The following is a 17,414-nucleotide window of genomic DNA, read 5'->3' on the forward strand; positions in this document are numbered from 1 at the left end:
GTTACCTACAGACTCTCTAACCGTCAGTCCACCTTAAATCAGCCTCCAGATTCAGTTCTCAGTAGATTATACACTTATCATTTAATCAGAATGGTCGCCGTGGAAACTGAAACTGATAAATGCAGATTAACAGGAAGAGTTTTCCTTCCATCATCAAATCAAATTTATTTATAAAGCACTTTAACCCTCATGTCGTCCTGCAGGTCAAAACTGACCCATTTTTAAGTTTGAAATTGTGGGAAAAAAAATATTTTCTCAGTGAAACTTCTGATGTCCACATTTTAAACATTTTGGGGAAATCTTTGAACATTTTTTGGTGGAAAAAAGAAATGTTAAAAATGTTTCTTAAGAACATTCACAAAGAAAGTTGATTTTTTTGTGAATGTTCTTAAAGAAAATATTAAAAGTTTTACTGATATATATGGAATCACTTTAGATATTTTTAGGATTTTCTAAAGATTTTTACTCATTTTTTGAAAATACTTACAAGAATTTTCTTGCTACATTTGGGGGATTTTTTAAAAATAAAACTTTTCAGAGAAACGTTTAAGGAATTACTGGAATTTTCTTCCTAACATTTTTTCAGATTTTCAGAAATTTGGGGAATTTTTTTGCAGAATTTATGGATTTTTTTTCAGACAAGGAAACTATATTTTTTGGTGCTTGCAAATGAAGACAACAGGAGGGTTAAAACAACCAGAGTGGACCAAGGTGCTGTACAGAGGAGTAAAAACATGATCAGAAGATAAAAATAATAAAACTAAGATTAAAAAAAACAACAGAACTATATAAAAATAATAGAACTAAAAGCAAAATACACAATAAAACATAAACAGTAAATAGACTAAACAGACTGGACTGCCCAACATACGTGCACACGGGAACAACAAACCTCATGACGTGACAAGCCAAAGAAAAGAGGTGGGTTTAAAGAAAGGTTTTGACATTAGACAGTGAGGAGGCCTGCCTGATGAGCAGCGGTAGTTCATTCCAGAGTTCTGGAGCTGCAACAGAAAACCCTGGATCCCCTCTGAGCTTCAGACCTGAGAGATGGGCTTGATGTTGAAGCTCAGAGAGGTATGGATGGGTGAGACCATTTATGGAGGTAAAAACAAATAAAAGAATTTTAAAACGAATTCTAAAATGGACGGGCAGACAGTGGAGCGAAGCTGGAATCAGTGAAATGTGCTCAGACTTTTTTGTTCCAGTTAAAAAACGTGTAGCGATGGAGGACCCACTAACCCCCATATACAGAGCATTACAGTGATCCAGCTGAGTGGTCACAAAGGCGTGGATCACTGTTTCAAAGTGCTGTCTCTGCAGAAAAAGTTTTATTTCTGCAGCTGCTTTAACTGGAAGAAGCTCGATTTCACCACAGCTTTAATCTGTCGAATTTCAGATCTGCGTCCACTTTTACCCCTAGATCACTAACTATAGGTTTACTGTGCCAAGGAAACCAGATCAATGGGGGGTCACAGAGGTGCTACCAAAGACCATCACTTCAGTCTTTTTATCATTATAATTGAGAAAGTTTAGAGACATCCAGGCCTTGAGGTTGTCCAAGCTATTTAACAGAGACTCAAGGAAAAATGAATCAGCCTTTTTGAGGGGGACATAGATCTGGCTGTCATCAGTATAAAAGTGGAATGAAATGCTTCCTGAGAAAGGAACCAAGTGGCAGAAGATATAAAGAAAATAAAAGAGGTCCCAGCACAGAACCCTGAGGGACCCCAGAAAATAAAAGCGGGCCCTCACCGAACCCTGAGGGACCCCAGAAAATACAAGAGGGCCCAGCACCAAACCCTGGGGGACCCCAGAAAATACAAGAGGGCCCAGCACCGAACCCTGAGGGACCCCACATGAGAGAGGAGCAGTGGAGGACACAGAGTCACCAAGGCTAACAGAATGTCTGATGTGAGAGGTAGGACCTGAACCATCCATCCATTATCCATCCATTATCCATCAATCCATCCATCATCCATCCATCATCCATCCATCCATCCATCCATCCATCCATCCATCCTACCTTTGTGCATTCCGGTGTATTTGTCTTTAATCACCGTCAGCTCGTAGATTTTTCCGAACTGTTCAAAGATGGGTTTGAGGTCTTTCTCCTCCAGATTCCGTGGAATCTGTCCCACGAACAGCTTGATGGCGTCGGCCTCCTTCATCAGGATGACAGTGGAGAATCAGAAATCCCTGAGAGGACGCTGGGCGAGTCTGCAGAGAAACAAAACAACAAATCACATTATTAACCTTAAAAATGATCAAATGGTGTGGAGAAGATCTCAGTAAGACTTCAGAGCTGCAGTTAGCGTTTCTGTTTCACTCCTCATCTCATGGATGTGGATTCATCCATGAGATGATTGGTTGTAGAATGGTGAGAAAAAGCTTTAAAAATGGTGAAAAATGTCAATAAATGGCGTTCTTCAATGTTCATTGGCAAAAAGGAGGAAAGAAACCAAAAAATATTCACATTTAAGAAGCTGCAATCAGAGAATTTAGATTGTTTTACCTAAAAATTGACTCAAACTGAATAATTGATTAGTTATTTTGTCGATGAATGGAAAAAAAATATGAAAAATGACAAATGTAAATAAAATATGAAGCTTAATAGCTTGTTTTCCCTGAAATGTGTTCAAATAATTTTTAAAAAGTATTTTTCTGAACTTTTTTCCTTTATGTCAATAGAAAATTATTCTGTTTAACTGTCGATTAATCGATTAGTCGTTTGGTCGATAAAATGTCAGAAAATAGTGAAAAACGTCGGTCAGGGTCTCATTAAGTCCAAAGATCTTCAGTTGACTATTCACATTTAAGAAGCTAAAATCACTGAATTTAGACTGTTTTTTTCCGAAGAATGATTCCAACTGATTAATCAACTAAACGCTCGGTTGATAAAACACAACGCAGTAAAAAAAAAAACAACCACAAAATAGAATGAAAACACTTCAAAATAATATTTGTTTAACTTGAGTTGTTGTCCTCAACATTTTTCCTTTACATCGCTGGAAAACATCATGAGGTCAGTAGGGTTAGGCTTAGTATAGTGATACTGATGAGAATTTCCTGTCGATTAATCGATTAGTTATTTGGTTGATAAAATACAATTGTCTCGTTTCATCCAAAACCCAAAGATGTTCAATTTATTATCATAGAGGAGGAAAGAAACCAGAAAATATTCACATTTAAGAGGCTGCAATCAGAGAATTTAGACTGTTTCACTGAAAAATGATTTGATATGATTATCAACTGGAACAGCTTGTTTTATCTGAGCTCTGGTTGGACAGTCCAAAAATGATGTCTTTTTCTGAACGCTCTACATTTCCATCAGTGGAAAACATTATCATTTACTGTAGATTAATCGATTAGTCGTTTGGTTGGTAAATATAAATGCCTTGTTTTGTCCTCAACCTAAAAATATTCACTTTATTGTCATAAATGAGGAAAGAAACCAGAAAATATTTACATTTAAGAAGCTGAAATCACAGGATTTAGATGTTTTTTCTAAAAAATGACTCGAGTCGATTAATCAACTAGTCGTTTGGTCTACAGAACAACAGTAAACGATGATAAATAAGAATATGTAATTAAAATAATCAAATTTGAAGCTTGTTTTATTTGAGTTGTGGTCTTTTCCTCAACACTTTTAGATGGAAAACATCATGAGGTTGAGAATAATGATTAAGATTTGCTGTTAATTAATCGATTAGTCATTTGGTTGATTAACTTAACTGGATATTTAATTAGCTATTCAGTTACCGTCATAGAGAAGGAAAAACAAAATTCACATTTAAGAGGCTGGAATGCCAGAATTTTGATTTTTTTTTTTAGAAAAATGCCTCCAATCGATTATTCAACTAATTATTTGATTTACAGAACAGTAAATAGTGACAAACAAAAAAATCTAATTTAAAAATTAACATTAAGCTTGTTTTATTTGAGTTGTGGTCTTTTCCTCAACACTTTTAGATGGAAAACGTCATGAGGTTGAGAATAATGATTAAGATTTAATGTCGATTAATTGATTAGTCGTTTGGTCAGTAGACCCACATTAAATAGTGACAAGAAAATATAAATAAAATAATCAAATATGAAGCTTGTTTTATTTGAGTTGTGGTCTTTTCCTCAACACTTTTAGATGGAAAACGTCATGAGGTTGAGAATAATGATTAAGATTTAATGTCGATTAATTGATTAGTCGTTTTGTCTGTAGACCGACATTAAATAGTGACAAGAAAATATAAATAAAATAATCAAATATGAAGCTTGTTTTATTTGAGTTGTGGTCTTTTCCTCAACACTTTTAGATGGAAAACATCATGAGATCAAGAGTCATGATTATCATTTACTTTTGATTAATCCATTAGTCATTTGGTTGGTAACTATAAATGTCTTGTTTTGTCCAGAACCTAAAAATATTCAGTTTATTGTCATAAATGAGAAAAGAAATCAGAAAAAATTTACATTTAAGAGGCTGGAATCCCAGAATTTAGATGCGTTTTTCAGAAAAATGCGTCCAATCGATTAATCACCTAGTCGTTTGGTCTGTAGACCGACATTAAATAGTGACAAATGACAAACTATAATTAAAATAATCAAATATGAAGCTTGTTTTACTTAACTAGTGGTCTTTTCCTCAACATTTTTAGATGAAAAATGTCATGAGGTTGAGAATAATGACTATGATTTACTGTAGATTAATCGATTAGTCGTTTGGTTGGTAAATATAAATGCCTTGCTTTGTCCTCAACCTAAAAATATTCACTTTAGTGTCATAAATAAGGAAAGAAATCAGAAAATATTCACATTTTAGGAGCTGAAATCACAGGATTTAGATGTTTTTTTCTGGGAAATGACTCCAATCGATTAATCAACTTCTCGTTTTGTCTACAGAACAACAGTAAACGATGAGAAATAAGAAAATGTAATTAAAATAATCAAGTATGAAGCTTATTTACTTAACTAGTGGTCTTTTCCTCAACACTTTTAGATGGAAAACGTTGTGAGGTTGAGAATAATGATTAAGATTTACTGTCGATTAATCGATTAGTCGTTTGGTTGATAAATTTAACTGGATATTTGATTAGATATTCAGTTTAGTGTCATAGAGAAGGAAAAAGCGCACTAAATATTCACATTTAAGAGGCTTCAATCAGAGAATTTAGACTTTTCTTACCAATAAACTGACTGAAAACAGTTAATCAGAATAGTTGATTAGTTGAATAGTTGACAACTAATCGATTAATCACTCTAATTGCCTCGTGGGTTTATGTATTTTATAAAACGTGACCTACATTCTATTAAAACCAGGTCTTTCTGATGTAAATAAAGAGTTTGATGACAAAGAGCTGCAGCCTCTCCCACTAATTAAAATGCTAATTAGCCAATCAAAAACCAATAACGGCCCTGATCTATCCCACGCAATCACACACACACACATCTCTGGGAGAAGACATGGCCCGGTGACGATCTGTGGGAGGCTGGGAAGCAGCGTGACAGAGGGACCCACGGCCACGGAGCGGTTCCTTTGTTTAGCCAGCTGGAGGTTCCACGGATGTCACGGGGCTCCCTCCGCTCTTTGTCCGCTCCCCTCCCACCCCCACCCACTCTCTCACACACACACACACACACACACACACACACACACACACACACACACACACACACACACACACACACACACACACACACTCTCTGAACTAAACAACCCACGGAACCGGAGCAGAACCCGGTGGACTGAGGAGAAGCCGGTTACCGTGGATGCTCCGGTTGTCGGTCCCCGGCAGCCCGCCTCCCTCCCTGGACGCTCTCCGCTCTTTGTGCCGCTCCGCTCTGTCCTCCTCTCCCTGCTCCGTGGTACCACGGTTTGGCTCGTCTCGGATCGGATCAGAACCCGCTCTGCTGGAGGTGACGGAACCGCCAGGTGAATCCGAACCGCGGCGTTCCGTCTGGACCGACCGGAGCCCGGAGCCTCACTTTCCCCGCTCTCCGGTTTCCTGTTAATCACACAGTGATGAGCAGCTGCCGTTCTCCAGTCTGTCCGGTAGCAGCGCGTCTCAGCCCGCCGGTGTCTCTCCAGCCGGTACCGAACCTCCGGTCCAACAGTCCTCCGGTCCAACGGTTCTCCGGTCCTCGCTGCTCTCAGCTCCGTGCGGCGTCCAACGCGTCCAGCGGCTGTGTGGCTCCTCACGTCCCGGAGATACCGGCGTCTCTCCTCCCCCTCCTCCGGTCCCTCCTCCCCCTTCCTCTCCCGAAGCGGTTGCTCGGCTGTGACGTAACTCCCGGGGACCGTCGCTAAGTGTGCGCGCACGAAAAATAAAAATAATTCAAGACTAAAAATAAAATAATTGAAGAAGAAAAATAAAAATAACTCAAGATGAAAAATAAAAATAATTCAAGATGAAAAATAAAAATAACTCAAGACGAAAAATAAAAATAATTTAAGATGAAAAATAAAAACTCAAGACGAAAAATAAAATGATTTAAGATGAAAAATAAAAACAACTCAAGACAAAAAATAAAAATAATTTAAGACGAAAAATAAAAATAATTCAAGATGAAAAATAAAAATAATTCAAGACGAAAAATAAAAATAATTTAAGACAAAAAAGAAAAATAAATCAAGACATAAAATAAAAATACGGAGCCCCGGAAGGGACATGGAGAAAAAAGAAACAGGAAGAATCCTGAGAAACTTCTGTGAGATCTCACTCCATAAAATAAAAAATTCAAGATGAAAAATAAAAAATATTTCAAGATGAAAAATAAAAAATATTTCAAGATGAAAAATAAAAAATAACTCATTTACCAGATTACCACTAAAATTATCCAAACTGACTCAAAAAGTAGTCCAAAGTGGCTGGAAATATGTCTAAAAATGTTCAGAAGTTGCCTGAGATGATGCATAAATGGTCCAAATTTACTGGAATTCTAACTAAATGAATTTTTTTTAAAAAGCTCAAATCAACCAAAACTGTCAAAAATGATTCAAACTGACTGAAGAGACATCTACATGGACTAATTAATTCACTCAACAATTGTCCAAATGGACTAAATATGGATAAACATTTGAAAAATTTGCCCAAATTGATACAAGAAGAGTTAAAGTTTGTCCAAATTTATTCTCAAAAACTGAACAAAGTGATGCTAAAATTGTCCAGATTGACTCCAGAATCATCCAAGGAGACTGGAAATATGTCTGAAATGATTCCAGTCAGAAAGTGACTTGGAGCCGTTTGAAAGCAGCTTCAGATCCAGAATCATCTGTTTGTCAGGATAAAGTTCATGGTCCAGGTGTGTTACTGCCACCATCAGGAAGAATACACAAACTACCACCAGGTCTGGATGAATGAGAAGCTGCTGGAACACAACTGTCAGTGTCCACAGGGTTCTAGAGGATCCATGAAGAAGGAAGTTTCATCTCTAGAAGCAGAACCTTAAAGCTCCACTGATCACACGGACCAAGAAAAGACCTTCTGGAGGAAAGTTCTGTGGTCAGGTGGAACAAAAACTGAAGATGAGGCCTTCAACCCCAAGAACACCAAACCTACCATCAAGCATAGATAGATAGATAGATTAGAGCAGCACACAATGCACACAGTGCAGGATATAAATATTTTCTCCTTCTAGAAGAAAAAATGCAATATTTACAGCAACATTCCTATGAAATTGCACAGCATCATCATTCACATTTTTATTGCACAGTTAGTGGGTGAACTGAGCTACTGGGAGCTTGATTGTAAAGTCTGACTGCAGCAAGAAGGAAGGACCTGCAGTATCTCTCCTTTAGACACCGCAGGTGAAGCAGTCTGTCACTGAAGGAGCTTCCAGTGATGATACTGTGCCCTGCAGGGGGTGGGAGGTGTCCTCCATGGTGGACAACAGCTTTGTCATAATCCTCCTGTCTCCCACCACCTCCACAGGATCAAGGGTTCAGCCTAGGACAGAGCTGGCTTTCTTTACCAGTTTGTTTAGTCTCTTCCTGTCTGCAGCCGTGATGCTGCTGCTCCAGCAGACCACTCCATACATGATAGCTGATGCTACCACAGAATCACAGAAGGTCCTCAGAAGTGCTCCCTGCACCCCGAAGGACCTCAGTTTTCTGAGCAGGTGGAGTCTGCTCTGACCTTTCTTATAAAGTGTGTTGGTGTTTGTTTTCCAGTCCAGTTTGTTTAAGTGAACACCCAGGTACCTGTAAGAGTCCACAATCTCAATGTCCGTTCCCTGGATGTTCACTGGTGTAGGAGAAGTGTGTCTGTTCCTGCTATAGTCCACCACCAGTTCCTTGGTTTTCACCACACTGATCTGGAGGCAGTACAGCAGGAACCAGTCCACAAAGTTCTGGTTGAGTTCTCTGTACTTCTTCTGTTCCGACAATGGTGGAGTCGTCAGAGAACTTCTGAAGATGACAGTTAGTGGTGTGATGAGAGAAGTCTGCTGTGTAGAGGATGAAAAGAAAGGGGGCAAGGACAGTCCCCTGTAGGGCCCCCTACTGTAGACCACAGTGTGGGACACACAGTCCCCTGTAGGACCCCGTAATGCAGACCACAGTGTTGGACACACAGTCCCCTGTAGGACCCCGTAATGCAGACCACAGTGTTGGACACACAGTCCCCTGTAGGACCCCGTACTGTAGACCACAGTGTGGGACACACAGTCCCCTGTAGGACCCCGTAATGCAGACCACAGTGTTGGACACACAGTCCCCTGTAGGACCCCGTACTGTAGACCACAGTGTTGGACACACAGTCCCCTGTAGGACCCCGTACTGTAGACCACAGTGTTGGACACACAGTCCCCTGTAGGACCCCGTAATGCAGACCACAGTGTTGGACACACAGTCCCCTGTAGGACCCCGTACTGTAGACCACAGTGTTGGACACACAGTCCCCTGTAGGACCCCGTACTGTAGACCACAGTGTTGGACACACAGTCCCCTGTAGGACCCCGTACTGTAGACCACAGTGTTGGACACACAGTCCCCTGTAGGACCCCGTAATGCAGACCACAGTGTTGGACACACAGTCCCCTGTAGGACCCCGTACTGTAGACCACAGTGTTGGACACACAGTCCCCTGTAGGACCCCGTAATGCAGACCACAGTGTTGGACACACAGTCCCCTGTAGGACCCCGTAATGCAGACCACAGTGTTGGACACACAGTCCCCTGTAGGGCCCCGTAATGCAGACCACAGTGTGGGACACACAGTCCCCTGCCCTCACAAACTGTGGCTGGTTGGTGAGGTAATCCAGCAGCTACATTGTGAGGTGAGAGTCTACTTCTGTCTCCTCCAGCTTGTTCCCCAGAAGTGCAGGCTTGATGGTGTTGAAGGCACTGGAGAAATCATAAAACATGATTCTCACAGTGCTCTTCGTCTTCTCCAGGTGAGAGAGACATCTGTGCAGGAGGTAGATCACTGCATCATCAACCCTGATGCCGGGCTGGTAGGAGAACTGCAGGAGGTCCAATGATGAGCTTACCAGGGGTTGCAGATGACAGAGGACCAGCCTCTCCAGGGTCTTCATCAGGTGGGATGTTAGTGCCACTGGCCTGTACTGGAGGTGGCAGTATTATGCTCTGGGGCTTTCGAGAAGAGCTTTGGACTGGTTGCAGATTGTTTTGAGCGGGTCTTGGATGGTTCTTAGGAGGAGTTTATGTTACAATTTCCAGGAGGCTCAGGCGCAGGAAATGAACAGGCAGGTTTAAATGCAAAAAAGGAATTTTATTTACAGAATCTCAAAAAACGGTTTCAAGACAGAAACTTAGGTATTCTACTAGAAATACTACAAACCGGGAAAAAACGTAAGCCCTCTGAAAATCTCCTGGCGACTACTTGAGGCAGGGACAACTAAATACTAAAGCTCAAATATACTGACTCACGTTGGGTATAACCCAGGCAAGAAAGCTTTACGAATATGAGGATTGAGAATACAAAAAGGTTCAACTTAAAGCGAGGCATCAACTAGGAGGCCTGAATGATAGTCAATAATAACCAAGATTAATTGGAAGATTATTACTAACCTAAAACTAACTCCAGGAACAAAACCAATTTCAAAATCCTCAGTTCAAGAAAACTCCAGATACTAGGTATTAAATCAGAAATCAATACTTAGTAAATTTGAGACTCTAGATTATTACTGGACCCGATACAAAAATTCAAGAGCTGCTATTCAAATAAACAAAGCTAAATTCAGTTTTCTAGGACAGACTCACAGATACAAACTAAGATGCTCAGACTGGGCTCATGACTGTAAGCGGCTGGTGGATCTAGACGAGTGATTCTTGAGTCAGGATGATGAATGGCGAATTGCAGCAACAGGTGAATGTGGAAGAACGCCAGGTTGGAGGAGAACGGCACAGGTGGGTATTTCCAGAACGCTTGAACGGAACAGGATACTGGAGGTGACGAGGAAACAAGGAAGAATTGAGGCAGGAGCAGGTGAAACCGGGACTGAAACGAAGGAGGACAAACAGAGTTACTAGGAAAACGAGAACACGGAACTGTGGCTGGAGCAACAGAACTCTGTACTGACTGTGTCACCATCCAGCGCTGAGAGGTTAGTGGCCTCTGGTTATATTGTGGCCAGAGTGGAGCTTGATTGGCAACTTCTCCACCTGCTCCTGCACCAGCTGATGATGATTGTCAATGAGAGACACCTGCGCTGCAACTGCACTGCTGACAAACCTAAAAAGGAAAAAGAGGCGGAGAAAAGAGAGAGAGAGCACCATCTAGGCCTGACAGCTGCCAGCCTGACAGTTTAAATTTGGTTCTGGTCCTGGTTTTAGACCTTTTTAGGACTGGTATAGGACTGGTGTCAGACTGTCTTGGATTTTTAAAGAGTAGTTTACGTTTGGTTTAGTCCAGATTTTGGTCCTGGTTTTAGACCTTTTCAGGACTGCTTTAGGACTGGTTTCAGACTCTCTTAGGCAGGTCTTTTTTTAACCTCAAGAACACCAAACCTTCCACCAAGCATGGTGGTGGCAGTATCATGCTCTGTGGAACTGGAGCTTTCCACAAAGTAAATGGAATAATGAAGAAGGAGGAGGATCACCTCCACATTCTTCAGGAAAACCTAAAACCATCAGCAGAAGGTTGATCTTGGACACAGTTGGATGTTTCAGCGAGACCATGAGCCCAAACACACATCAGACGTGGTAAAGAAATGGTTCCATCAGGATAGAATGAAGGTTCTAGACTGGTCTCCCCAAAGTCCTGACTCAAACTCATCAAGAACCTGTGGACTGATGAAGAACCAAGTCTGAGTGGCAGCATCATTACATTGATAGTGTAATGATGCTGCCACCTCCATGCTTGGCAGTACTGCACCAGATCTCTGTGCTGAATCTCTAGATGTTTAAAATTTAAAAAAAAAAAAAAAAAATCACTAAAAGACTATTTTTTGCTTGAACCAGATTCTGTAAAAAAAAGCAAAACTTCTGCGGATCTTCATCCAATCAGAAAGCTTTCAGTGAGTCAGCTGTGAGCAGCACTCAGGTGACTAAAATTCAGGATTATTTTTTTGACCAGTGAATCAAATTTCTCAGCTAAAAATGGCGATATTTCATTAAACATCACTTGACACCAAAAATAATGTTTTCTCAAACAAAATTCTGTTAAAAATGAAAAGTTGTACAACATGAAGATGTTAGAGAGCCAGCTGACAAACAGGACAGGAAGGGATTAGTGCGAAATCAAAATAAAAATTATTAAATATGCATTGTTTGTGAAACTACCATGAAAAATGTTGATCCTTTCAATTTTAGTGAAATAAATAATTTTTGACCCTGTAAAACCCACTGTTGCAGAAATACATCAGTTTTATTTTTTAAATTCTATTTTAAAATTCTATTTTTCTAAATTTGTTTATATATATTTTTCTCTTTTTTACTCATTTTCTTATATATTTGGGTTTATATATTATCATTATTTTTATATTTTATATTTTTTTGTTTTATTTATATTTTTGCTGATTTTCTTCTCTATTTGGGTCTTTCTGTGTATTTTCTATTTCATTCTGTGTAATTTATTCTGGCATGTTGTTCGTTTCCATGGAGATGCGGGACTTTAAATCAGACTTCTCCGCTTTTTTGTGGGTCAACTGCTTGCGCACGCTCCCTGGGCGCAGAGCGCGTGCGCGGAGCCGCCTATTGTTCTCGCCGCGAGCCCTGGCCTTGGTGCTGAAACGAAGCTTCCTGGAGTGAAGCGCGCCGCCGTCGCCGACGAGCACGCGGTCACGACTACTCCAGCTGTTCACGGTCCCGACGTCACGCTGACGTCCACGCACGGTGACGGAGCCGCTCCGGGACGCGGCTGGCCTACTTTACAGCCCCAAATCACCAAACTGCGCATTCTCCGCTGCTGAGCTGCCAGCCGCGTGCGTGTGCGCGGACCCGGGAGGAGAGTGAAAGCGGAGAGTCACAGGGTTCATGGTAATTCACTCCGAAAGGTCACCATCTGCTGCTCACACTCGTGCACTCCGCCACACATTCACTCAGGGCACGCACGCACGCACGCACGGACGCACGGACGAGCCCCCGCATGTATGACCCCAACCAGGGGACAGCTGTGAACCGCGCACCCGGCAGGAGAGGCACGCAAAGCCCCGAGGAGGAGAGGAGGAGAAACATGCACCTCCAGCCTCACGCACCTCCAGCCTCACGCACGGAGAAGGAGGAAGGACTCCCGCAGCAGCACGGAGCAGAAGTAGAAGCAGCAGATCATCCTCCAGGTTTCTGACAGCAGCTGCAACTCTGAGCTGATTTTAAAATGAATGAAAAGGTTCCTCTGGAGGTAAAAAGTCTGCAGGAGATGCAGAGAAGATCTGGGAGGAGTTTAGAAACCTGAGAAGATCAGAAAAACTGCACATGATGAATATTTTACAGGTGGATTTTCAGCGAGGCCTCCAGTTATTCATCTGGATTTAGAGTGAATTTTTATTTCACCAATAGGTTTATTCTGGATTTAAATGACAAAAACTAGAGCTAAACCTTCTTCAGACCTGCTGTTTGAGACGTTCAGGATGGATTTGAATTATTTGTGCAGTAATCAGATGGTAACAGAGCAGAAGTGATGAGAGTTTGGCTCATTTCAGTGGAAAGGACTCGTGTTTTCATGCAAATTACTGTTCAAAAACCAAAACTGAAATCAATGAAATTAAGGCACAACAATATCAAAATCAATTAAAACTTGGACCTCATCAGTTAAAATATTGATTTAAGTTGGATTTTATCTGTTTATTCAGACTGGAAGTGACTGAAAGCACAGGAAAACATCATTTCAGATTAATTTGAATTATTTTTATGCTTGTTTATGACGTGCCAGTGGTTTACAGTGGGAGTGATGAAACCCCATAAAAATAAACACTTCAGTTACACAAATAAAAGTGTGTTTTCTCTGTTTATGAAATAATGACATATTCAAACCTCTTCAGAGATCTAGAAGATACTTAAATAAACATCCAGAGGTTAAACTGAACCTGTTCTGGAACCGCTGCTTTAACTCCAGTTTTACCGCAAATTATTCCCCGTACGGACAAAAATTACAATAAAGTTTTATTTGACTGACAGGAAATGACATTAAAAAAATGACAAAACACAGTAAAACATTGTATTGATGAATTTTATCCAAACAAATGTGAGGATTTTACTGAGTATAGATCATTATTCCTCTTCTTTGTCTCACTGACACTGCAGAGTTTCCACATACGCTGATGACATGCTGTTGTACATTTATGAATTACTTTATTTTAATCTGTGTGTTCTCTTTATATTTAGGAAACAGTCACATAATTTATACATTTTTCTAGAATCAAAGTCACAACTGAGCTCTTTGGTTTCAGCGATGACTTGGAACTGACTAGTAAGTGACAAGAGAACTACTGCATCATAGTGTATTAGAACCCTCTAGAAAGTGGTAGAAACTACCAGGAACATCTGAAATGATGTAGAAGTGGCATTTTCTCAAAACAAATGTGACAATTTCAAGAAATATAAATCCTCATTTTCCCTTCATTCTCTTTTTGACCTTAAGCTTTCCACATACGCTGATGACATGTTTTTTTACATTGACAAATGACTTTCTTTTGTATGATTTGCTCAACAAATTTTGGAGATATTCACAGAATTTATACATTTTTCAGCATCAAAGTCACAACTGAGCTCTTTGGTTTCAGCCATGACTTGGAACTGACCAGTAAGTGACTAGAGAACTACTGCACCAGTTGTTCTACCTTTATAGTGCACTGGAACCCTCTAGAACATGGTAGGATTCACCAGCAACATCTGGAATGATGTAGAAGCTGGATTTTATCCAAACAAATGTGAGGATTTCACAGAGGAGATCATCATTCCTCTTTGTTACAGCTTGGCTCCGAAGCTGTAACTAAACCGGGACACGGCCCGGTATGGAGACTAAAAGGGAGTTTATTTCCACACATGTGCAGTAAAACCAGAACCTACCATGCTGCTGGAGCTCCCTGTAGACAGCAGCTCAGTCTGAGAGAAGAATAGAAGCAGAGGAGATGAAATGCAGTTGAGACACCAGATCACAGGTGGATCAATCAGGGGACGATCAGGAACTGACACACCTGGTGTCCAGGTGGAGGCCCGTCACTCACTGACACTGCAGAGTCTCCACATATGCTGATGACATGTTGTACGTTGATGAATTACTTTCTTTTGTTTGATGTGTTCTCTATATATTTAGGAAAATGTCACATAATTTAGACATTTTTCTAGCATCAGAGTCACAACTGCACAGATTCTCTCAATAGTTAACCTTAACAGGAGCTTTAGAATATTTAAAATGAGAAAGAAATGGCATTTTCTGAAATCTGAGACAATTTTATAGAATAATTTTGGACATATCGTTTTAGTAAAAATCTAAAAAGCAAAACATAGAAATTGGTGAAATGTATCATTACCATCTCTAACACAATGTTTTACTGTCTTTTACCACCTGTTTATGTAATTTTGAGTCAGATATAAACTAAAAATATGTTAAAAATGAAAATTTGGCATCACGATGCAGTAATCTGGGGTAACTGACATTTAAACTACTGTTAGTCAGATTGCATTTGTTCTCTAAGTGTTTGAATGAGGCAACAGTCCATCAACAGAGATACTAAAGATCTAATTCCTTTAGTGCTGCAGTAAAGGAGGGAAACAATCAGAGTTTTTGGTGCCGAACAGCAAATTGGTTGAAGTATTTTTAAAGACTGTCCTCAGATTTTGAGGGTTATTTTTATATGGAGAGAGCTCCAAAAGCTGAACAGTTTACATGAATTTAGATTTTTTCTGAAATCCGGTGCTCGATCATCTGTTCTCATGGTTGTAACTAAACCTGACAAACTCCTGAAGGTTGGTTTTTCCACATCAGTTCTTAGATGTCTTGAAGCCTTTTTAGCGTTCAGTGGATTTTTTTCAGCGTCTGAGGAAGGAATTGTGCCAAATGAAGTTTCTAATCCAAACCCAGCGTCTGAAATAATAAACTTTTAGTTGAGAAAGGTCAGCCGAAGGTTCAGATGGACGAGGAGAAGGAAACCACGGCGAGAGCAGAAGAAGAGTTTGGAAGTTTCGAGGACAGAAAAACATTCCTGAAAAACAAATATTGCTACAGTGATGAGTCCAGGAGGTTTAGGAAGTCCATGTTTCTTTTCATGTTGTTTTCAAAGATGATTCTGTTGGATTTGTGTTTCTTTAACCCTCCTGCTGTCCTCATTTACAGTTACCAAAAATATTGTTTCCTTGTCTGAAAAAAATCCAAAAATTCAGAAAAAAAATTCACCAAATTTCTGAAAATTTGCAAAACCTTCAGGAAGAAAATTCCAATAATTCCTTAAAAGTTTCCCTTAAAAGTTTAATTTTTAAAAAATCCCCCAAATTTGGCAAGAAAATTCTTGTAAATATTTTCAAAAAAATCGTAAAAATGTTCCCAAAAAAATCCTAAAAATATCTAAAGTGATTCCATATATATCATTAAAACTTCTAATATTTTCTTTCAGAACATTCACATAAAAATCAACTAAAATCCAGCAAAATTCGCCGGACTTTGGTTGATTTTTATGTGAATGTTCTTCAGAAACATTTTTAACATTTCTTTTTTTCCACCAAAAAATGTTCAAAGATTTCCCAGAAATGTTGAAAATGTGGACATCAGAAGTTTCACTGTGAAAATATATTTATTTCCCATATTTTCAAACTTTAAAACGGGTTAATTTTGACCCGCAGGACGACATGACGGTTAAATATATTTCCAGGTTAGTTGTTTCAGACATTCTGGTCCTTTAACCTCTAAATAAAAGCTTCTTCGGGTTTCTGAGCTCATTTCTGCTGCTCTTTATCCAGAATTAGAGGTTTACTATCTTTGGACGAGGATTCATTTGTGAACATATGAACATGACGTGTTCACTGCAGAGCTGCTTGTTTTATTCATTATATGATATATTATTCATTCTGCTAAATAAAATGATCAAAGATTTATCCTGTTAACTTCACGTCTTCTAGAATCCACTCTCATCCCTCACTTCTTGGATTTGATTTTTGGAGATTTGTGTAAAACTGAAGAAAGTAATCTTCAAATTCTGAATTAAATTTGGCTGCTTTTGCATCTCTGACTGACTAAAGATAAAACTAACACTGGATTACAGATCTAAATGGATTTACTGTTGAATTCTGAATGTAAATCCTGATTTAGAAAATGAACATAGAATCTAACATCATTTCATTCAATATTAAATTAACAAATAAATTCATAAAAAAAAAAAAAAAGAATCCGGTGAAATTAATACAGCTGTGAAATAAATAATAGTAGTCCTTTAAAAAACAAAAAAGTCATTTTAAAAATTAAAAAACAGTATTTATGTTGTTGTTATTATTATCATTATTATTATTATTATTATTATTATCATTGAAATATATATTATTGTTACATTTTTGGTTAAATAAACAAATAAATTCACACAATAAAAAATTTCCAGTGAAATAAACACAGCTATGAAATAAATTATAGCAGTCCTTGAGAAAACAAAAGATAATTTAAAAAATTAAAATAATATTATTTAGGTTATTTATTTACTATGTTTTTATTTATGTTATTTATTCTTATTATGTATTATTTTATTGTTATTTTTTATTTTATTTTTGTTATTGTTATTTTTGGTTAAGTAAACAAATAAATTCATACAAAAAATATTATAGTGAAATAAATAATTGTCATCCTTTGAAGAAAAAAATCCTTTCAAAAATAAGTAAGATATACATTATCTTTTAAAATGAAATGTATATCATTGTTAGATTTTTGGTATTAATTTAAATAAAACATTCATTTATAAATGCATTTATTTATTTATTTCAGGATTTATTTCATAACCATATTTTTATTATTTATTACTATTATCTATTTCACAGGAAT

At 38.7% G+C, this 17,414-nt stretch overlaps 1 protein-coding gene and 1 long non-coding RNA gene across 8 annotated transcripts in view; both read right to left on the reverse strand.

Annotated features, from left to right (window-relative positions):
• Positions 1–6,228, reverse strand: part of LOC111584525 (CUGBP Elav-like family member 3) — a 53,429-nt gene extending 47,201 nt beyond the window's left edge. For 4 of the 7 annotated variants that reach the window (XR_008602726.1, XR_008602725.1, XM_055013540.1 and 1 more), the window contains exons 1-2: positions 5,759–6,228; positions 2,027–2,220 (exon numbers count right to left, since the gene is read on the reverse strand). Coding sequence is in view for 4 of the 7 variants with exons in the window: in XM_055013540.1 (XP_054869515.1) it covers positions 2,027–2,171 (145 nt within the window). In the remaining 3 variants the exon portion in view is untranslated. Of the gene's footprint in view, positions 1–2,026; positions 2,221–5,758 lie in introns of those variants that run through there. The other 3 variants (XM_035940713.2, XM_035940712.2, XM_055013541.1) reach the window with 2 other exon arrangements.
• Positions 6,229–9,704: 3,476 nt separating this feature from the next.
• Positions 9,705–16,904, reverse strand: LOC129349601 (uncharacterized). The gene is made up of 2 exons (XR_008602664.1): positions 10,537–16,904; positions 9,705–10,454 (listed from the first exon to the last, which is right to left on the reverse strand). It is a non-coding gene; the product is annotated as an uncharacterized LOC129349601 (long non-coding RNA).
• Positions 16,905–17,414: the final 510 nt, after the last annotated feature.

Source organism: Amphiprion ocellaris, chromosome 9 (assembly GCF_022539595.1).
Source record: "Amphiprion ocellaris isolate individual 3 ecotype Okinawa chromosome 9, ASM2253959v1, whole genome shotgun sequence".
In the NCBI taxonomy this organism is placed as follows: domain Eukaryota; kingdom Metazoa; phylum Chordata; class Actinopteri; family Pomacentridae; genus Amphiprion; species Amphiprion ocellaris.